A 23749-nucleotide genomic window follows, 5' to 3' on the forward strand; every position below is an offset into this window, starting at 1 on the left:
AGATCCTGAACATGGGCTTTCCAAAACAGCTTACTATCTATCCGAACACCTAGGAACTTGAACTGTTCCATCTCGCTTATAAGATGCCCATTCTGTCTGATCAAAATATCAGTTCTTGTTGAATTGTGAGTTAGAAACTGTAAAAACTGAGTCTTACTGTGATTTAGCAACAAATTATTTTCCACAAGCCATGAACTTATTTCATGAACTACATTATTTGATAATGTTTCAATCAGGATTTAAAATTTCATTGCACTCCCTTCTGGTTTCAGCCAGCTTTCTGTTCCTAGTGTTACATGAGCATTATTGTGTTTTATAAAAGAGATTAGTTCAGGAGCATTTCTATGGATGCTGCTGTACTTAACTAATACTACATAAACATGTGCTGCTTCAGTCCGCATTGATGAATGACGTCTCTTATAATTAATGGGGATTATATTCTGTCCTCTCCTAAATCAGTACATAAACATAGGACATATGGAGGGGTTTCTCTATGCTGTAGAAGTCACATGTGCATGTCACACATATTCTGCCTCCCTTGGAGCTGTTTCATATTCTGTTAAGTTTTCATAGGCTGATCATTGTGTCATGCTAGTTGTCTCAAACAAGAAGTATAAAAACGACTAGAGTGTGCTTCATCCACACGTCTAGGATGAAACATTTTATTATAATTAGTCATGTAAGATGGATATTTTAATACATGTCAGTCATTGTCCATAATGAGAACAAACAGTGCTACAAAAATTACATGCTAGAATATGGCTAACTTTGGTTGAATGAGGAATACGAATTGTGACTAATAATATTTATGTTACTTTGAGGGTGAGCCCAAAGATCTCAGTAACAATAAATGTCAGTAATATTCTGAGGGAAATATATATTTATTAAAAGTGCTAACATATTTGATATTTTGATAGTACAATACATCTGAAACTTTAAGGGATGTGAGGAGCTAAAAATCAGCTATCATTATGGCAAGAAATAAAATTAAAGAAAGTAATGCATAATGTGGCAGTACCTGTACTAACAACCTATTTTATGAACCTCCCCCTCCATTCATGCAGTCATTATGAATATTGCAATGAAAGAAGAACTAAAAACTTTCTTACTTATAAGAGTTTACACAGCACTAGCATGTAATACTTCGTGTTACTTGTACAGCTGGAAACAACATTAATATAACTATACTGAAGCAGCGGTGAGATGATTGTATGTGGTTTTCTTCCAGATAATAGAACATTCTCAACATCAGTTGCTGCTTGTATTGACATTACCAAATGTTTTTATAATACTTGCATATTACAGTGATAAATGGAATGTCTGAATATGAAGGTCAAATGAAGAGATGCTCAGTCGCAGATAGGCATGACAAAAGATTGTCAGAAAGTGAGCTTTTGGCCAACAAGACCTTTGTCGAAAACACACACACACACACACACACACACACACACACACACACACACACACACACACACACACAAAAAAACAACACCGTCTGTGGCAGACGAAGCCAGATGGGCTTCAGCTGCCAGACACTCTGTGTGTGTGTGTGTGTGTGTGTGTGTGTGTGTGTGTGTGCACGCGAGCGCATTTCCATAATACTGTTACATTCCATCCTGGATTTTCCATTGTTTGATGGTCAAATGACATCTTTAGAACATGCTTATACATCGTCAGTGTCATAGGTGGGACCCACGAGAAATATGACCTCCACAATTTACTAGTGACATCACACTAGTCGGCTTGTCTACCACACTTCGAGATCAATATGTAGTTGAAAAAGTACCCACTAAAGACCTCAACTTTGTTGTGTTCTGTTGAGAGCTTGCATGCATTTAAATGTGCACTCAAGAATTATTAAACTTGTCTGAAACAGTTACTCGCTCTCCGCTGGAGATAGCTGGCACTCATAAGATCTTCTGTGTCATGTGCTGTGATGTACACACCACAGCCTGTCTGTCTCATGGACTTCAGTCATAGGTTACAGTCTGAGCAAGAAAGCTGTGGACTTGATGTTGCTTCAGTGGCAAGCAAATCAAACTATTCATGTACACAGGTCAAATGAAAAATAGAATCTCAAGCATGCACTTTTAAAGAGTACAATTATATACCTTTCCAAATTAAAAACTGAATAAAAGAAATGAAAATCTACTGGGCTTACTGCACCTCTAGTGGTTCTAAAGTGTGTAATTGTCTCTCTAGACACATACTGTAGTTTGCTGGGATGCAATTATGTGATAAACTTACCTGAAACCTGATGATCTACTCAAAACAGAGAAAATGGTACCTGTGCAGTTTCTGAACTTAGGAGACCTGTTGTACATAAATGATTATATTTTTCCTTCCACTAGTAACCACGTGCATTTTCTTAATTACAGGATTTATTAGTACGCATACAGTAGAGAAAGTTGCAGATTATCTAAATACAATGTACAATAATCACTTATATGTGGTGAAAAGCAAACACCGTTGATCAATATTGTATAACTAAATTTATATTAAAATTAGTCAGCAGCTAAAGTAGTGCAGAGAAGCAAGTTATTCATTTACTCTGAAAACATGCTACATTGACTCCGAACAATCTTAAAGAATCTGTTCCATGTTAGGAGTTAAGAGTACACAATTTGTGACCAGTGCCCATGACTCTTCAGACGCACATGTTATTTATCATTTGATATGAAATCTTTGTTCAGCATTTCATATTCAGTTATTTTTATGCAATCCACATGTATGATATGTTACAAACAAAGACAGAACATCCTCTAGCAGAAGACACTCTCAAAGATATCAATAGGGGCTAGCGTGTTAGTTTCACCATTTTGACCATTTGGATCTGTCTTCCAACAATAATTATGTTTATGTTATCCACCTACTTTTAATAGCTGTGGTCATTATTGTGAAAAAGAAATATAAATCTAATTTTTCATTATGTATTTAAAGGTCAAAGGTAGGCCTATAGACAAGCAGTCTTTCATGACAAGCAGTCTTTCATGAAGAATCAGGAAACAGTCTTCTGTTTCTCTGTTAGAATTCCTTTCAACTTTGTGTATAGGTAAAAGTAGTAAAAGAACTACTTTTCACACACTCCTTTTACTCTATTGATGAGCACTTAAAGGCAAATTTACACCATCTCTCCAAAATTCCTTCCCCCAAAAAAACAAAAACACAGCTCACTGATCATCTAATAACACATTAAATTTATTTTCACCTATTCTTAATCTTGTTTTATACACTGAAATAAACTGCACTGTAAGTCAGTTGTCTTAGAAATAAGTCTACATCTTTGAACTTATTGTAGTTTGTTAATTCCCATCATGCATTGTAAGATACAGATGTGAAAATTACCGAACAATCAGTTTAATAAGCCACAGCTGCAAAATACTAACACGAATTCTTTACAGACGAATGGAAAAACTAGTAGAAGCCGACCTCGGGGAAGATCAGTTTGGATTCCGTAGAAATACTGGAACACGTGAGGCAATACTGACCTTACGACTTATCTTAGAAGAAAGATTAAGGAAAGGCAAACCTACGTTTCTAGCATTTGTAGACTTAGAGAAAGCTTTTGACAATGTTGACTGGAATACTCTCTTTCAAATTCTAAAGGTGGCAGGGGTAAAATACAGGGAGCGAAAGGCTATTTACAATTTGTACAGAAACCAGATGGCAGTTATAAGAGTCGAGGGACATGAAAGGGAAGCAGTGGTTGGGAAGGGAGTAAGACAGGGTTGTAGCCTCTCCCCGATGTTATTCAATCTGTATATTGAGCAAGCAGTAAAGGAAACAAAAGAAAAATTCGGAGTAGGTATTAAAATCCATGGAGAAGAAATAAAAACCTTGAGGTTTGCCGATGACATTGTAATTCTGTCAGAGACAGCAAAGGACCTGGAAGAGCAGTTGAACGGAATGGACAGTGTCTTGAAAGGAGGATATAAGATGAACATCAACAAAAGCAAAACGAGGATAATGGAATGTAGTCGAATTAAGTCGGGTGATGCTGAGGGAATTAGATTAGGAAATGGGACACTTAAAGTAGTAAAGGAGTTTTGCTATTTGGAGAGCAAAATAACTGATGATGGTCGAAGTAGAGAGGATATAAAATGTAGACTGGCAATGGCAAGGAAAGCATTTCTGAAGAAGAGAAATTTGTTAACATCGAGTATAGATTTAAGTGTCAGGAAGTCATTTCTGAAAGTATTTGTATGGAGTGTAGCCATGTATGGAAGTGAAACATGGACGGTAAATAGTTTGGACAAGAAGAGAATAGAAGCTTTTGAAATGTGGTGCTACAGAAGAATGCTGAAGATTAGATGGGTAGATCACATAACTAATGAGGAAGTATTGAATAGGATTGGGGAGAAGAGAAGTTTGTGGCACAACTTGACCAGAAGGAGGGATCGGTTGGTAGGACATGTTCTGAGGCATCAAGGGATCACCAATTTAGTATTGGAAGGCAGCGTGGAGGGTAAAAATCGTAGGGGGAGACCAAGAGATGAATACACTAAGCAGATTCAGAAGGATGTAGGTTGCAGTAGCTACTGGGAGATGAAGAAGCTTGCACAGGATAGAGTAGCATGGAGAGCTGCATCAAACCAGTCTCAGGACTGGAGACAACAACAACAACAACAACATTGTAAGATCTATGTATTACTGTTACTTCATGTTCTATGCATCCCCATATAAATGTAAACTGACCCCTATGGGTTTTTAGCTTTATGTCGGTTTTTAATTCAATCATATATATAGACTGTCCCCAACGCATGTTTAGTTTTCTGATAATTTTTAATGCCATCATACAGGTAAGCTTATGCATTTGCAAATATGTAACTTTAATCTGTCTTATAAAAAATGAAACAACTGTCACACAGTTACTGTAAACCATGTCCTGTATCTCTGTACATTGTACATCACAAGATGACAGGGACAATAAATAAATAGTATTGCAAGATACCCATCTTGTAATGCAGCATGTTTGTTAATGATACTTTTCATTACTTACCACTGTTGTCATCAGAATCTTCCTATTCAGTCATGGTGAGGTATCTGTACTAACAATAAACACACTTCCACATTTAAAAATCTTGTAACTGAAGAATTTTTTATTATGATACTTGTCAAAAACTTATAGCGTAGCACTCATAGTTTGGAATTTCAATATTGGTTGGCATATGTTACATTTAGTTATTACTTCTCATCAATTTACGTAATTTATATGTGTTCTCAACTGGATATTTAATGATGTTTTTTCTTTCCTCCATCATTTATAGAACTTCATTTCTTTATCTCATATCTTTCCGTCTTGCTTAAGGTGAAGGAATAATTAATTTCAGAAGTTCATTATTAAAAATCTTTACATTTTAGGGACAGCAGCGGAGGCAGTCAGAAACATCTCCACCATGCATGGGGATAATGCCACTAGACAGAGCAAGGCAAGAAAATGGTTTTCTCATTTTAAGGAGGCCATTTTCGCCCCAGATACTAATGTTTTGGTAATTGCTACAAATGTTTTGCTTCTGATTTACTACACCTTTGGCATCCAGTGTCACACTACCTGACATTATCCATGTAACAGAATACCAGGATTTATGCAGTTGCATTTTTCGATGGCTTAAGGACATATTTTACACTTCCTCTTGTAACTGTGTGCAAATCATTACAAACAATAAAGATAAAAAGTTACATAGCTTGATTACTGGTACTTATAAATATTAAGTTGATGCATAAGTTCATAGCATTTTGTTTTGCACATTGGTATTCAGGTTGTTATGAGTTTACTTATCGATTATCATCTTTCATTTGTAGTTCACTGTTGCTATATGAGTTTACACATGTCATTTGGAGATAGTGAGTGGAACTGTGGATGTTAAGAAATTGAGTGCCAAGTGGTGAAATTAGAAAATTTCTGACATATTCTTCTGTTTTAGTTCAGTATAGGGATGACAGCAGCGGAGGCAGTCAGAAACATCTCCACCATGCGTGGGGATAATGCCATTGGACAGAGAAAGGCAAGAAAATGGTTTTCTCATTTTAAGGAGGCCATTTTTCACATTGGTGGCTCTCCACATTCAGAAGGACCTTCAGGATTTGATGAAGATCTTTTAAACACATCAATCCACAATGATCCATGTCAGTGTACTCGAGAACTGGCAAATGTGATAAACTGTTATCATTCCACCATTGTGTGACATTTGCATGCAAAGGCGAAGGTTCAAAAATAAGGCATGTGGGTACCGCATGCTCCAAGTCAAAATTACAAAAATCAGCAGGAGGCCATTTATGCATCTCTGCTTGCTCATCATCTATTGGCTCATGAACACCACCAATCATTCCTATCCCATATTGTTACTGGAGACAAGAAATGGTGTCTTTATGGTAACATAATGAAAAGAAAAGAATGGTTGAGCCCACACAAAGCAGAGACTCCCTGTACAAAGACCTATGTGCATCCAAAAAAATAATGTTACTCATCTGGTGGAACAGCAGTGGTATATTGTACTATGAATTGCTTCCCAAAGGTGTAACCATCACTGCTAACATTTATTGTCAAGACTGTGTGAAGTGATGCTACTCCACGATAATGCCTGCCCACATTCTGCTAGACTGACAAAAAACACTATACAGGAGGCTTGGTTGGGAAGTCATTCCACAACCACCTTATTCACCTAATCGCTTGCCCTCAGATTTTCACCTTACCTGCTCTCTATCAAACAACCTTCAAGAAATTTTCTTTCCGGATGAAAATGCACTCCAAACGTGGCTCGACAAGTTTCTCACCTCAGAACCACATGATTTGTACAGCTGTGGAATCGAGAAGTTACCCGAGCATTGGTAGATTGTTGTAAGTAGTGAAGGAGAATATATTATTGATAACTAAAGTTTCTGTTATATGTATCTGTTATGTTTATTAAACTTAAGGAAAAATGCTACGAACCCAACCCAATGCTATTTGTACAAATGAAAGTATTGTACTCCTCCGAAAGGAATTCCTGAATAAAAATACTTATTGGTATGAAACTATTTGAAAATCATAACAAAGTACCTTCCACTGGACCTTTTTAAATTTCTTGGAACTTTGTTATAAAATTTGATCTCCATGTAATAGGGCCTGTTGTCTGCACTATCTGTGATTTCTTTCCAGATGATAATCAAGGTCTCTCCAAGTATTGTAAATGTGAAAATCTCTATTTAGACTATTAAACTGCTTATATTTTAAAATTAGTTGACCCATTTTATAAACATATATTGATGACAGTGTTGGAAGATTCTTACTTTTGAAAATCTCTTTGCAGGATTCTTTAAAACAGCTTGTCTTCTATGGGGGTATTTTGTAATACAGCAGTTATGTTTTATAATACAAATGTGCATTGTGGATAGCAAATTTCAGAATCATAGTTTAACATCTGGGAGATTCTTCAAAAGCTTGCTAACTCTGAAAGTCTAGTAAAACTACTCTGCAACACTGTTTTTAAGAAATTACACTAGTGCAACAGCTGATCAACTCCTATACACAAAATTATAAAATTATTTTGAAACTTACTGATCCTTTCTCCAGCCAAAATCTGGAGATCTGAAGGAAATGGGACTTCACCACAGCATGACAGTAGACTTCAGGTGACAGAAAACATAGCATTGTAGCATGAGACAGACGTTAACAAATGCAAAGGAATACAGATGGACAGTTTTGCAAGGATTGTCTAAGAGGTTATCATTCCTTACTTTGTCTGGAAAACTTACAAAAAAAAAAAAAAACTGAGAAATGGCATAGGGATCACAAAAATTCATGTATTCACTATGGAGGAAATTCTGTTAAAACGTACATAATTTTGTAAATATTTCTGATGTTACCACACAAAGAATACTTAGAAAACGGATGGCACTGTGCAACAAGCCCATCACACACCACACACACACACACACACAAATATGATGCATATATTAAGTAAAACTCCAAAATCATTGAAATAAATATTCCCATAATTTATAAAGATATTTCTTTTTGAAAAATATCAGAAGTTAAACATTATAATAATCTCCAAGACATTGAAAACTTTTCTTACAAAATAGTCTACTAATGAATAAGAGGGGAATGGAAGGGTTAATGCCTCATCAATGTGAGGCCATTACATGGTACACATTATGAATGTCGCATGTAAAATGGCATTTTGTGCAGCTATACAAGCAGTGATTTAAGGCATTATACAAATACCAACAAAATTATGTCAGTATTTTCATGTGCACAGAGAGTAAGATTTCCATTCAATGTTGTAAACATTCCATACAAAATTTCACTTGTAAAAATGCTAAAGCTGTCTATTACTGCACAATTACCATTTTATAAATGCACTGACTCAATAACTGCTCTAATGGAAGTACGTATAGACCAAATAGTTAATGCAGAAACTAATTAATTACCTTTTAACCCTCTAATAAGCAGCAACACTCATCACAAATTTTCTAACAAAAGCTATACCACTATTACAGTACTAACAAATTGATGATAATGATCCTATTGCTCCACCCTTCTAGCTCTGGTGTAAGAGACAGTTGCTGAAATAATACCCTGTGTGTCAAATGCATATAATTCATTACAGTTAATCCTGTTCATATGACTGACACTTATTGGCTTTATAGAAGACAGCATGTTGGCTTGAAGGAATTGCTGAAGCCTCTCATGAAACAGAGGATTTTATCACAGCATTTGTAAGGTTTAGAAGTACAATATATAAGGGTAAATCACTGACACGAATGTGAGTGTCTTGAGTGGCACTTTACACAACAGGTATACCACCAGTAGCTCGGGTCTTCTCTTAGAAACTTGAGTAGGCACCATCTTGGTCGTTTTCTTCAAGTTTCAAAAAAGGTAATTAAATGTCTTTGCTTCAAATAATCTTTTACTAATGCAGTGTTCACCATTTCTGCAATGAAGATTTTTGTGTGTAAATAATGATCTAGAGCATAAATGTTCTGTCAAAAATGGAGTAGTTGATGGAAAAGCTTAAAGACAAAAACTGCATGTCAAGCTTTCAGATCAACAGATAATATTATAATTTGTGGAAGTGCATTGTGAAATCTGCATTCATATAAATGACCATCAAATTAAGCTTTCTTTCTCTCCTGTAGGTGAGGACCACTGCTATTGATGTCTGTAGTATGGACTGTTATACATAATATCTTATTATCTGTTATGCAGATGGAGACAGCAAGCCTATTGTTGGTACCACACTATGCTGCCCAGTGGCAGGGACCATCCAACATCACTGTTGTGGATAAAGTGCCACCAAATATGCTCCATCTTGTGGATGCTCATTGGTAAGTACATGAACTTGACTCTAGAAATTTTTCTTGTGGTTTTATGATGATCTTTTGTGTTTATTTTCTTTAAATTTCAATATATCCAATGCAAATTAACAGGTACCAGTTTCCTCCCCTGAACCCCCTCTGGCATGGCATTCTTGGCTTCATGATTGCTGTTCTTGGTGTTATTTCTTGGATTGGAAATGGTGTAGTCATCTATATATTTTCAACAACCAAATCTCTGAGAACACCATCAAACCTTCTAGTGGTGAATCTAGCTTTCTCAGATTTTCTCATGATGGTTGTAATGTCACCACCAATGGTATTAAACTGTTACTATGAAACATGGGTGCTGGGTAAGTAGATAGTTCATAAAATAGGACAGTATTTATGATAGTAGAAAACATTTATCAAAGAAAACCTACTTTAGTGTTTTACGTAATGATTAGAACTGTAAACATACATGTGGTAAATATGATAAAAAGCTAAAAATTACCAGATAAATGTACACGATTTTGAATGGTGTGGGTATCTTGTCGCCACTTCTGCTGACAACTTCAAACTGTAAATATTATTACTGTCCTCAACATGGGTGTAAAAATGTTTACCAATATTTAGTAAACATTTGTAAAATTGTCACAGGAGAACAATCATGACAAAATGTCCAACAAGCTAGGAGACAGAGAACATAGCTCCAGTTGACTACATTAACATCATCCTGCACCATTCACAAATTTAGCGTTTAAAGATGAAGCATATATGGTCCGAAATGCACACACAGTTTATTTTGTCAACAGATCAGTGCTCACAGAGTATTTCAAATCAAATTAACGTAATAATTTTAGACCACTGTTACTGTCTGAAGATATTTTCATTGCCTAACTGTGACTACTGAAGGTATCGGAGGGGACACAGTAACAGCATTAAAAGAAATCAGCAAGCTGTGCACCACCACCACACATTACACATACTCTCTTTTCAGTACTTTATGAAGTGATTCCATAAAACAGTACATTTGCCTTAGGCTGTGTGATAGCGCAGTTGTTAGTGCCTAAGCATGAACAAGTGAAAAGGCAATAGAGTAAACCACTTACAAGATTGTGTAAACTTGTGTAAAGAGCTCGAATGAGAAGCATTTAATAGCTGGATAGAATCAACCTGACTAACTGATTAAGCATTTCTTCATATGTCTGAGAGGGATTTGCGTAAGGCAGGAATTTAGAATACATTCCGTAGTCTTGTGTTATCTCACAAATTATTATGCAGGTAACCCATTGCAAAAACTCTCTCATGAGATTACAAATTGCATTACAATAAAATGTGGTGTGTATGTGGTCATCAACAAACATACCATTTGATTCCATTACATTCTTCGATTTAGTGAATGCCTGTTGGTTTTTAAAAAATGTGGCACACATTAAAATGGTTCCAATGTATTCCATTATGGAAAGATACACAGTGCATTATTGTGTGGCTATTGCTTGCTTGACAATCAGAGAATGTCACAATTGAGCACATCATGGGGCCACTTAGGGAAATAGTGTTCAGGGCTGGAAAAAAAGCCAATGTACACTTGATATGTCTACTGGGGGCCTCATATGAGATATTGAGGCCTTGGAGGAGGCCTTTCCTGCAGCTATCAAGCATGTAGGGTGCACTCATCTGCAAGTTGTGGCTTATGTCGGCACTGACACCTATCGTTCAGGTTCTGAGGCCACCCTCAGTTCATATAGACAGCTGGCAGAAGACGTGAAGGCCTTGCACATTGTTCCCATAGCTGATAGGAGTCCTTTGATTTGGATCTGACTGTAGGAACTCAGTCAAAAGCTTCGTCAATTCTGTGATGACATTGACTGCAGATTTCTGGTCCTGTGTTATCAGGTGAGGAATTGTATGATTCCCCTTGATAGGTCAGGGGTGCACTACACAAATGAAGCAACTACTTGGTATTTTTTGTGTGTGTGTGTGTGTGTGTGGGGAGGGGGGGGGGGGGTAGTTGGTAGTTTGAGGCATTCTGATGAATATTTGCAAGCTAACATGTGACATGTGGACAGAGAAATCAGACAGTGTTCAGGGTACAGACACTTTGACTGTCATTATTTTACTAGTAAATTGTCAGAGTATTGTAACAAAGCTCCTGAATTTATAGCCCTCCCAGAAATATCTTGTGCTCAAATAATTCTTGTGACCAAAAGCTGACTGAAACCCAAAGTAGAAAGCTCTGAGATATTTAGCGAGTCATGGAACATAAATCAAAAACGTAGATCAAATGCCATGGAAGAGGGATGTTCATTGCAGTTGATAAAAATATTGTCTAGTTGAGGTCAAATTTGAATGTAACAGTGAAGTTACCTCACCATGTACAGCATGTCTAAGTGAAATAAAGTTAATTGTTGGATGTTTTTACTGGCCTTATGATTCCGTTGTGACAGTTTTAGAGTCATTCACAGAAAGTCTAGATCAGGAGTGCGCAAATATGAAGATCACAAAATATTAGTTGGAGGCGACTTTACCTGACCGACTATAGACTGGGACATCTACAGATTCACTGCAAGGGATAGACAGACAGACAGACTGTCTCCCAAAGTACTTTTGAATACATTTTCTGAAAACAGTCTTGAGCAGCTAGTTCAGTGGCCAACATGCAATGGAAATATTTTAAACCTTCGAGCTACAAACAGACCTGACCTTATCAATGGCATCATTATAGAGATGGATTTGTGATCATGGTATCATAGTAACTATGGTTATTAAAGGTAATAGATTAGTCAAGAAGGCTAGGAGACTATTTCTGCTAGGGAGAGCAAATAAGCAGTTGTTGGCATCCCACTTAGACAATGAATTGACATTATTTAGTTCCAGGATGATGGATGGACATATAGGAATTATGGGCAAAGTTTATACAGATTGTAAATTGAGCTCTGGACAAGTACATTCCCAGTAAGTGGAAAAATCCCACAATGGTTTTGCAAAGAAATTTGGAAAATGCTGAGAAAGCAAAGTCTCGGTTCTAAAGGGAATGCAAAAATGCTAATAGGCTGAAGTTAGCAGAGATTCAGGCATCTTTAAAAAGACTGATGCACAAAGCATACAACAGCTACCATTGTCATACCTCAGTAAATGATCTTGCCAAGAACTCGAGAAAATTCTGGCCTACATAAAATCGCTAAGTGGGCTAAGGCTTATATCCAGTAACTCATTGACCAGTCTGGTGTTGCAGCAGAAGACAACAAAAGGAAAGCTGATTTTTTAAAACTTTGCATTTAAGAAATGGTTCATGCAGGAGAATCTTGCAAATATACCTTAATTTGACCATCACACAGCCTTCTGTATAGAGGACACAGTAACAGGCATTCCTGGTATAGAGGAACAACTGAAAGAGTCAAAAACATGTATATCACCAAGACCAGATGGAACCCCAATTCAGTTTTACAAAGCATACTCAATGGCACTGACCCCTTACTTAGCTTGCATTTATTGTGAATCTATTGCCCAGTGTGAAGTCCCAAGTGACTGGAAAAAAATGCAGATGATGGGTAAAAGAACAGATTGCAAAATTGCAGACCTTAGCATGAATTTGATGTAGAATTCTTGAACGTATTCTCAGTTCAAATATAGTAATTTGTCTAGACATGGAAAAGCTTCTGTCCACAAATCAGCACAGTTTCTGAAAGCAGCGCTCTTGCGAAAATCAGCTTGCCCTTTTATCACTATATTCTGTGAGCTATGGATGAAAGGTAACAGGCAAATTCCATATAAGGTTTCTGAAAAGCATTTGACACCTCAACGGCAAGTGTTTATCAGACAAGGGTATCATTAGGAGTGCACCAGGGAAGTGTGATAGGGCCACTATTATTATCCGTATACATGAATCATCTGGCAGACAGGATGAACAATAATCTGCAGCTGTTTGCTGATGATGCTGAGGTTATGGGAAGGTATCATCATTGAGTGACTGTAGTAGGATACAAGATGCCTTAGATAAAATTTCTAGTTGGTGTGATGAATGGCAGCTAGCTCTAAATGTAGAAAAATTTAAGTTAATGTAGATGAGTAGGGAAACAATCCTATGCTATTCAAATACAACATTAGTAGTGTGCTGCTTGACAGTCACATCAATTAAATATCAAAGCATAATGTTGCAGAGCAATAATGAATGGAACAAGCACATTAGGAAAGGTGGAAGGTCACCTTTAGTTTATCGGAAAATTTTTAGGAAATTGTGGTTCATATGTAAAGGAGACTGCGTATAGGACACTAGTGAAACCCACTCTTGAGTACTGCTTGAGTGTTTGGGATCAGTTTAAAGGAAGACATTGAACCATTTCAGAGGCAGGCTGCTAGATTTGTTATCAGTAACTGAAAAACAAACAAGTACTATGGAGGTGCATCAGAAACTCAAATGGGAATCCCTCAAATGAAGGTGATGGTCTTTTCGGGGGACATCACTGAGAAAATTTAGAGAACTGGCATTTGAGGCTGATTGCATAACAATTCTACTGCCGACAACATACATTTTACGTAAGGACCACAAAGATAAGAGAAATTACGACTCATACAGAGGCATATTGAAAGTCATTTTTTCCTCACTCTATTTGCTACTGGAACAAGAAAGGAAATGACTAGTTGTGGTACAGGGTACCCTTCACCACTTACCATACATTGCTTGCAGAGCATTTATGTAGATGTAGATTTGTTAAGAGCATTTTTCAATAATATGATAGCCATAATCAAACACTGAATAATTACAAATGGCTGATTATCACTCAATTCTTGTAATTTTTTCTCTCACCAAAGCTTATTCCTGAGTATCAACAGTCAGATAATGGCAGATATCAAATAGTGGAACAATGTGCCTACTACAAGCAGACTTAATTGATACATCTGTCTTCTCAGTTTTCATTGTTACCAAATACTCTGGTACATGGCAGAATGGCATTTACTTCCCAAAATTTTGTAAGTAGAAGGGGTTTCTTGATGTGCTAGACTTGTTTCTCTGCTGGATCCACATACTTCACTAGTATGATGGGCACTCAGGACATTGGTGGAAGTGAAGAATTTCTTGGCTTGATGACATCCAATCTACTCCAGATTCTCAGAGTTACTGTATAAGAAGACAGGGGAGAGAGAAAAGTTTAATGTCTCAATGATGAAGAGCTCAATATAAATGGAGTGCATGCTCAGAATGGAGAAGGAAAGAAGAGAAAATCGGCTACATTACTATAATAAAATTGGCAGCAACTGTACTTCAACAAAACAGCCACAGAAAAATTGAATCTGATAACCATACTGTGATTTGTAGTCCACTCAATCCACATGCAAGTCTAGTGTCTTAATGACTGTGTTTCCTCCTTAAGTGAAACTGCCTGGTACTCTTGATGACAGATACTCACATTGTGGATGGGAATGTTACATGTAGAAGACTCTTGTCTGATTTTCAATTCAAGAAGGTTACATACTAGATGCCTCTCACTTATTTTCATACCACCCGTATGTGTAAAACATGAATACAGTACTCCAATGAACAAACATCCCTCATAGCCTTCCATGTGATACTGGTCTGAACGCCACCACCAACAGCTCTGACACAGTCCCATAGTGCTGTTTACTGGCTAGAGTATTGTGTACACACTGTGATGTCAAAAGTGTGCAGTTATAACATATATGGATTGGAGATCATGCTATTGCTGTCATATAATTTTAAACTATAGAAGATATTTCACTTTATGAATATGGCTGAAATTCACGTTGGCACTACAATATCCACTGTATTAGAGAGGGCAGATATGCAAAATCTATCTAGTCTCCACAAATTTACTATTTCCTTTATTACAGGTCCTCTAATGTGTGACATTTATGGGATGTGTGGATCACTGTTTGGTTTTGCATCAATATGGACAATGACAATGATAGCACAGGACAGATACAATGTAATTGTGAAGGTAAATGTTATAATAACTAGCATGTAAAAGTATATTCTGACATTTTCATTAAAAATTACAGACAATTAACAACTCTTACAGGGATTATCTGCTAAACCAATGACAATTAAAACAGCTCTCATTAGAATAGCACTGATCTGGTTCTTTGCTATTGGATGGACTTTGACCCCACTCTTTGGGTGGAATAGGTAAGCACGTCAGCAAAATACAAATATCAGATGATATAGTAGAATACAGAAGTTGGGCAAAATAACTTGAATAATCCAGTTTTACTGTATTTCCATTATCTTCTAGGCAGTATTACACTGCTAATATGACACACTGTTTATTATATGTAATCCTGTTCTTAAACTTCCCAAGAATTACCTTGGTTGTTGACAGATCACTCATGCTGTCTTCAGTGTCTCATTTAATACTGAAGCAGTGCACTAACATAAATGAAGTACATGAAAGAACATCTACATTTTCAAAAATTGAAAAGATGCAGCACTATCATTAGCCACAGCCGCATCACTAATTTCCTTTGTCAGCAACCACACACTTGTTTCTGTAAAACTTGAGATTAGACATAATTAAGAGCTTTTGATTTTGTATGGATGCTCATGAATTTGTGGCACATTACTATCAGCAAAGTTCTCTTTCGAATCAATGTGGTATTGATTACAGCCAGTTGTAGGTACAGCTGTCAAATGGAGATCAGGAAAGAACTGTATTCAATTTCCACATCTTTCGGTTCATCATGTAAGTCAGATGAGACTGGAATACTACGAATGATTCACGTGAAGCATTTGTCAAAAGGTTCTCATAGCGAATGAGCAAGACTGCAAGTGTAGATCTGAGACTAGCATCAAGTTATCTATATGGATCATAAACTGTCTCAATATGACATGTAGCAACACCTGTCATAGTTCTGAATGACACTAACTATATACTAAATGTATTGTCCAGGAAAGCAAAAGGTTGGGAGTAATGGTGTTTTCTGCAGCAAGCAAATTGTACAGATAATGTGGACACTAACCTTGTGGTATTTCTTGCAGAATATTGGGCCAAATACAACATACTTCACTCACAAGCACTGCGTGAATTCAGAGAAACCTGTGAAAGCTCCCTCACCATAGGACTCTTAACACCTGTAATAAAACTAGCTTTGAGACAACTGGATTTTTCAGTTTTATGTACCACATATTGTGTGTTTTTGCTGGAAATGGTTAAAGTGTGTAGAAGTTAAATATTCTTCAAACTTTTTCATTATCTTTTAACTGTTTTTTTCAAGGAAATTTTGCTAACTAATATTTTTCACAGCATGTGTACAGCAACATATACAGCTGTTGTGCACAACAAAAGAGATCTACAGTATGTTTTAATATTCTTTTTTTTTCTCTTAATTATATTTGTAGGTATGTACCTGAAGGAAACATGACAGCCTGTGGAACTGACTATCTGACAAAAACATGGACAAGCAGAAGCTACATTCTCGTATACTCTGTATTTGTCTATTTTACACCTCTGTTCACTATAATATACTCCTATTACTTTATTGTACAGGTAAGTGATATAATGCATATTTATGCAAAGAATGTACATGTGAAATTTCTAAAGTTACACACTAAACATAGTTTCATGTTTCAACACACATCAAATTAACATTATATTTGCTCCCCTTTCACCGCATGCATACCAGCAGCATTTGAATCAAAACCTCATCATTACTACGACATCTGTTCACATACCATTCTGAGAGCTAAAGCACATTTTACATGGTGCATTTAATATCTATCATATCTTAAATTGCCTGTGTATTCAAACTAATGAATCAGATTGCAGTGGTCTGAGTTTTAGACAAATGTGAAACTACTCGTGTCATGGAATGGGCTACTAATGCAATAGTAAAAACCAAAACATGTCTGGTACTCTATTACTTCTAAATTCTGACTAATTATGGAAATCACCACTGAAGGAGTAAATGCAGGGAAGCAAAGCTATTTTTCCTTAATATTATTTACATATCCTTATTCTTACATCTGAATGATTAGTAAATGCAACATAATTTGCAGTGGCACTGATACATGAAATTAAAAATAAATTGCATCACATACTCAGTTATTATATTTACTTTAACACATGTTATTCCTGCTGAATGATCATATTTATATTTTTTTAAATTTATAGTTTTGTAGTAAATATCATTTCTGTATAATACTCAGGACTTCACTTATGAGCCAATGCCATTGCCAAGACTGACTGTTAGGATTTTATTGCATCTGTCGACATAAGGAAAGAATGGAAACAGTGTAGCCAATGTACACCTATCATAGTGAAGGGAATGTTAAATGTTGAGCTAGCACACACATATAAAGACAGAAGCAAAAAAATTGAGCAAAATGTAGTAACAAGAATCAAATTAGATAATTTCTTTCTGAAAATCAAAGATGAATCCTTGTGTACTTCATACAGTAAAGATACTTGTCTGGTTTCCTTTAGCAAACTAAGTGAAAGACTGAATAAGAATCTGATATGATGACTTCCACTTTGCCTATGCAGTAAACAGAAATTAACAACGCACAGAGTAAAGGAGCCAGGCAGACATTATCGGAGTAAAATGAGATTTACACTCTGCAGCGGAGTGTGCACTTACAGAAGCTCTCCTGCGAGATCTTCTGTAAAGTTTGGAAGGTAGGAGACGAGATACTGGCAGAAGTAAAGCTGTGAGTACCAGGCGCGGGTTGTGCTTTGGTAGCTCAGATGGTAGAGCACTTGCGTGCGAAAGGCAAAAGTCCCAAGTTCGAGTCTCGGTCGGGCACACAGTTTTAATCTGCCAGGAAGTTTCATTATTGGAGTAGATCGTCTGGCATTTTTTGGTTTGATGCTCTGTATTTATGATCCTTGTGCAGCTTGTGGGGACTCCATAACATAATTTTTGTCCTATTAATATCACTATTTGACTGAATATTAATTGCCATCATCATTCAACTTTGACAATTTCTGGTGATCCTCTTAATGGTTTATTGTTCACTGTGTAAAGCATTGATTAGTGTCCTTATCTCCAAGCAGAACAGGAATAGAAGTTGAACACACATAAAATACGTTATCTGAAACAACAATACAGCTCTTATTTCCAACCTCTGTAACAAAAATATATAAATTATTCAAAAACAGGCACATATTAAATTACTGAATATACAAACTTCTTTTTCAGCACACTCGTGACACCATATACATTAATCAGTTTCAATTGTAAAACTATCTCTTTTTTTCAGGCTGTAGCTGCCCATGAGAAGAATATGCGAGAGCAGGCCAAGAAGATGAATGTAGCTTCACTACGATCATCAGATGCATCAAATACCAGTGCAGAATGCAAACTTGCAAAGGTAATGTGTCCTGCAGACAATGGAACAATAGAAAAACAGAAATCACGTAGAAATCATTGCCTGATAAGAATATTAGTTGATGTAAGTGTAACAATTCAAACTGCTGTGTGAAAATAAGTATTATGTTGCTTGCAGTTACAAATTACGAGCAAAGATTTTGTAGCAAATATCATTTACATAAGATGGCTCTGTGCCAAAAGTTGCAGTCAAGATAACATTTACACCAGCTTTGTCACAATTTTTGTTGAAAATATGGGTACTGTATCAAATTAAAAAAATTTAAAAAAATAAATTAAAAAAAAAATCGCTAAAATTTTGGCTGTTCTTCGCAGATCAGCATTATGAAACTTTGTACAAATTTATGCAAATTTGAAAGATATGTTATAAATATATTTTTTTATAATTTTACCTTCAGGTTGCTCTAATGACAATCTCCCTATGGTTTTTTGCCTGGACACCATACCTGGTAATAAACTATACTGGCATCTTTGAGGGTGCAAACATCAGTCCTCTGGCAACAATCTGGGGATCATTATTTGCAAAAGCCAATGCTGTCTATAACCCAATTGTATATGGAATAAGGTGAGCTATTTCCTTGACAGTTCATAATAAGAACACACAGTGTGAGTCAACAAGAGCTAGATGTAGTTCAGTTTAGATCCATCTATATTTTTAAGTCAAACAGTTGGTCTTTACAGTTACTTGGAGTAGGGTACACACATATACAAGAAGACCTTAACACCGAAATGACCAAGGTTTACTCAATATGAAATGTAGCTGAAGAACAAGGATTAGTGACTGCCTATGAGCTGCAAGACTGTGAGCTGCAAGACTGTGAACTGAAACAACTGTGGGCTTTGAATACCTGAGTAAAAACATGATTGTGAAGTTGTTGTGACAGATTGAAGAGATTTGAGATACAATTACTCGATTGAGAACAAGTAGCAATAATGAGGATGTTAATGCACTTTTCAGTGTGCTTGATGTGTTCGCTTCGAACAAATTGTGAATCAACTCAAAGTAATCTCTGTGATTTTCACAATGTCTGCATATAAAAAGTGAAAGACTACTGGTTTACCAATGCCTGTGATGATGTAACTGTAATACTCATACAAGGGACAGTAAAACAGTTTCTGTTCAGAGCCCATACAGTCCAGAACTGGTATGACAATCAGGCAAAACTCTCATGCTTGTTGAGGCAATCATCCTACTGATTTCCATGTTGAATGTATCTGTTTGGTAAAACACTGTGTCCTGCTACATGAAGAAGTCCATAATCGCCTGCTGCATGTCCTCATTGCACAGCAATCATTGATTCATCAAGACCTTTTTTAAGGGACTGAAGGCATGCTAACTGCAAGGGGAGAGATCAGGACTATAGGACAGGTGCCCAAATGTCTCCCACATGAGTTGGTGTAACTTATGCATTACAACATTTGTAATATGGGGACATGCATTCTCATGAAATAGTAGCAGCAGTTCTTGTTGCAGAGGTTTTTGACAGGCACACTTCCCCATAAACATTCTTCATTTCCCAATGGATGTCTACCAGTGTTTGTCCTTCAGCAGTCTTGAACAGAACAATGGTAATAACATTGCCATAGTTCACACTTCCGCATTTACCACATGTGCAATGGAAAGACATGAATGTGACACTAATCCCTTACCTACATGTTGGTGCTTACAAACCCACATTGGAGTCACGTTATGTTGCATATACACTGCAGCAAAACCCTCAAACAGAATCTTTTTTATTGCCCCTTATATTAAATTTTGTCCAGCGTACTCCTCTTCTAAATGTACAGTTATTGTGAAGATCCTGAGCTACATTTCTTTAAAATGGAAGAAATAATATTAAATGATTCTTGTTTAAAAGCTGGGAGTGGCAGTGAAGTTGTGATCTGCAAGGGACTGTGAATCATCCAACACTAAAATGGTACTCCTATTCCAAATTTAAAACTGCAGACTATTATGTGTAAAATAATGTTAGCAAGTGTAATAAATTTGATATTGCATCTCCGATGCAGAATCCTTAGATTCGGAGTAAAAAAGAGTGTCACAGACCATGCTGAAAATCTTATATAAGAAACAACAATCATCGGAGTGAAAAGACATTGCACTGAATGACAGCAATCAGGAAGGCATTTTTTTGGTGTGTGGTAAGGAGATGGTCAATAACTGTACAGGTTGAAAATCTAGTAATAATTCTCTCTCTTCTTCATAATAGCTATCAGTTCTACAGGGCAGCCATATACTCTAACTGTGTGTAAGTTAATAGATAAATCAACAGGATTTCTATAGAGTTGTCAAAATTATTTGGTTTGTTTTATTATTTTGGTGCATAGGGTTCACTCAGATAACCAAAACTGAGGCTCAGTTAAAGTATTCAGATGGGTATTCAGGGGCAATGACTGGGTGCTATGAAATCCAATCAGTCCTGCGTATAAAACTAAAACTGAAACCTTAGCATTATGAAGGCAGCAATAAACATGTGGTCTCTCTTCCATTTCTTGGAATGAATTTGTTCAAGTTTATGTGAATATTACAGAAGCATAAATCAAACTGATTAAGGCAAAATTACACACTGTTCAAGATTATCTTGGTTTCTTAATACCTGGTTTCAAAAATATACCATAGGAATCTGGTGCAAATTATGTAGGAGAGGATATTTCACTAACAGCAAAGCTGTGGAATACTCCTGAAGTACAAAGCTGAGGCAGCATGAAGTCTGCTGACACACAACACAAATTAATGCAAACAAAATAGTGACCGACAGCAAAAAAATGCTGTTGCATGCCTCAGACAGGTGGAATGCACTAATCAAGGAGATAGTGAATACTTGGAGTGGGTGGCATGGAACAAGAGTGCTGTTGGAGGAATGTCAGAAAGGGCAACATAAACACACATCAATACATTGATGTGTGCATGTTTCTCTTTTGCTAATGAAGGCTGTGGCTGAAATCTTTATGTAAGTTCTTTTAATTGTGCCTGTCTGCAATTTAACATGTCTCCTTTACAGTAAGCAGCAATTGTCTTTTCCTACATTGTTGATACCTGGAGTTTCTGTTGGTTAACCATAAATTTCATGAACGTATAACTAAACTGTCAACCTATAAGAGATGTAGCATAAATCTAAACCAAAATAGCTGTTATTTTAAGGCACTTTTTTAATACATTATTTTTCCCAAGAAGACAGTTTCAAGAGTAGTCGTGGTGAGTGTGGTTAGATGAAATGATACACTCACTATCAGTAGATCGACATACTGCAATATACCAAAAAACAAAATCACGAACTGAACAGAACACAGCTGTCTAACTATTAAGTTTATTGATAACAGTAGCTTCCCATCCATACAGGCTTTGTAGATGCCAGAATGAAAGATAACCTTCAACAGTGTGGATTGTCTGAACTAGTACGTTAGGCAACAACCTGCTTCTGTACATTACATAAAATACCAGTTTTCATTAAAAGCAGTTTCTTGAAAGATCTGGAACTTCTGCTATTTGACTTGTGTATCAAAACTGAAAAAGTAACGCGGAAGGAAAATCAGCTACTAACATCCTTAGCTTATGAATGAGCATGCTGCTTCTTCATTTCAGGAAATAGGCAGCTGTTTATTCCAGCTTTGCACCTTGAACTGACTTCCACACACTCTTTCTTTGGATCCTGTTGCCCACTGGACAATACAAGATGACTTCTTTAGTTAACTCATCATACATTCTTTCTAAATGTTTTCATTTATGTTCATACTGTTGCATTTCTGTGTGTTTATTCACCTCTAATTTCATATTTTAATTAATTTGTCTATTCAGTAGAGTACAACTTTTTGCTTTCAACTGGAAGTTCACTTAGGCAACAATTGAAATTTTTGTCTTTCGAGGCAGGACCCAGTTTTCACACCTGTGAGGTATTGTAGACAATGCCATTGTTTTACAGAATTTTAGTGATATGCTCCTTTTTGTTTTAGTCTTCAATGTTTGGATTATATTAAATATTGTGAGATTTCAAATGTAACTCATGCCTCATCATAGAGTTAAATTATGACACTTGCTTATCAATTTGTGACCAGTGTATATATATTGTCTAATTATATAGATTCCTTTGAAAGTCACAGCTTTCACCTGTTGTTTTGTATTTTCATATTATATTTCTAGATACTCTATTCAGTCGGCAAAGTGACGTTTGCAGGTAAATTTTATTTTGCTGAATCATAATCTGATCATCAATAAGAAAGGAAGGTGTACATTTACAGTATTCATTTTGATTTTATGCAAAGCAGTCTTACCACAGAATTCAACAAATATTGTCAATATAAACACCAAGTAATGACAGAAAATGCCGAGTAGTATACATTAAAACAGGATTCTATCATTTTAATATACACAAGTGTGGTTCCAGCTGCTCCCCCCCCCCTCCCTCTCCCCCTTTTTCCAAAGCTGCAAAACCATTACTCAGTCATATTTCTGTCAATTGCATTTTGATAACATGCTATGGATTTTGTTTAATCTCTGTCTATTGCATTTTGATAATATATTATGGATCTGTTGAACCTCTGTCTAATCTTTATCTGATCTTTATGTGCTCTGACATGTGCCCAATATGCCTGTAACTTACATTTATACAGTTGAGCATAAACAAATAATTCTTATTAAAATTTTTTATTTTTAACAGTCATCCAAAGTATCGTGCAGCTTTGAAAGAGAAACTTCCATTCCTGATCTGTGGGGATGACGAGCATGGAGATGCTACATCACAAGCATCTGGAGCGACTACAGCTACAACTGTTGCTGAAAAGGCATAAAATAATCTTCCAAGCAACAAAAATTCTCATTTTATAAAATATTCGCACTGATCAAAATTGCTACAAGACAACATTGGTGCCAAAATGATGAAACTACTGTTATTACCACAGAAACATTTTGTCAACAACAATGAACTTATTTCACAAAATAATTATCAAAAATACAGGAGTTTTCGAAACTGAGAAACTTTTGAAAAACTAGACTTTCACCAACTGGAAATAACAGCCAAAGAAAATAAAGTGCTATAACTAGTAATATGTTTTGATCTCTCTCTCTCAAAACCTTTAACCTAAACATGGTAATGAATACTATTTCTTGGGATACTACAGCAAAATTTATGAT

At 36.2% G+C, this 23749-nt stretch overlaps 1 protein-coding gene and 1 long non-coding RNA gene across 3 annotated transcripts in view; one reads left to right on the forward strand and one right to left on the reverse strand.

Annotated features, from left to right (window-relative positions):
* The window catches only part of LOC126162416 (uncharacterized), a 41535-nt gene extending 32991 nt beyond the window's left edge, over positions 1-8544 (reverse strand). The window contains exons 1-2 of one of the 2 annotated variants that reach the window (XR_007535070.1): positions 8413-8542; positions 7538-7605 (exon numbers count right to left, since the gene is read on the reverse strand). This is a non-coding gene — a long non-coding RNA (uncharacterized LOC126162416). Of the gene's footprint in view, positions 1-7537; positions 7606-8412 lie in introns of both variants that reach the window. The other variant, XR_007535071.1, reaches the window with a different exon arrangement.
* A 192-nt stretch (positions 8545-8736) lies between these two features.
* Positions 8737-23662, forward strand: LOC126162414 (opsin-1-like). Its single transcript, XM_049918912.1, has 9 exons — positions 8737-8860; positions 9191-9309; positions 9412-9650; positions 15130-15236; positions 15318-15424; positions 16634-16781; positions 18494-18604; positions 19020-19186; positions 23277-23662. The coding sequence occupies exons 2-9, from the start codon at positions 9191-9193 to the stop codon at positions 23404-23406; spliced, it is 1128 nt and encodes a 375-aa protein (XP_049774869.1). The 5' UTR covers positions 8737-8860; the 3' UTR covers positions 23407-23662.
* The last annotated feature ends 87 nt before the right edge of the window (positions 23663-23749 follow it).

The sequence above is a fragment of the Schistocerca cancellata genome, chromosome 2 (genome assembly GCF_023864275.1).
Source record: "Schistocerca cancellata isolate TAMUIC-IGC-003103 chromosome 2, iqSchCanc2.1, whole genome shotgun sequence".
NCBI classification, from domain to species: Eukaryota; Metazoa; Arthropoda; class Insecta; order Orthoptera; family Acrididae; genus Schistocerca; species Schistocerca cancellata.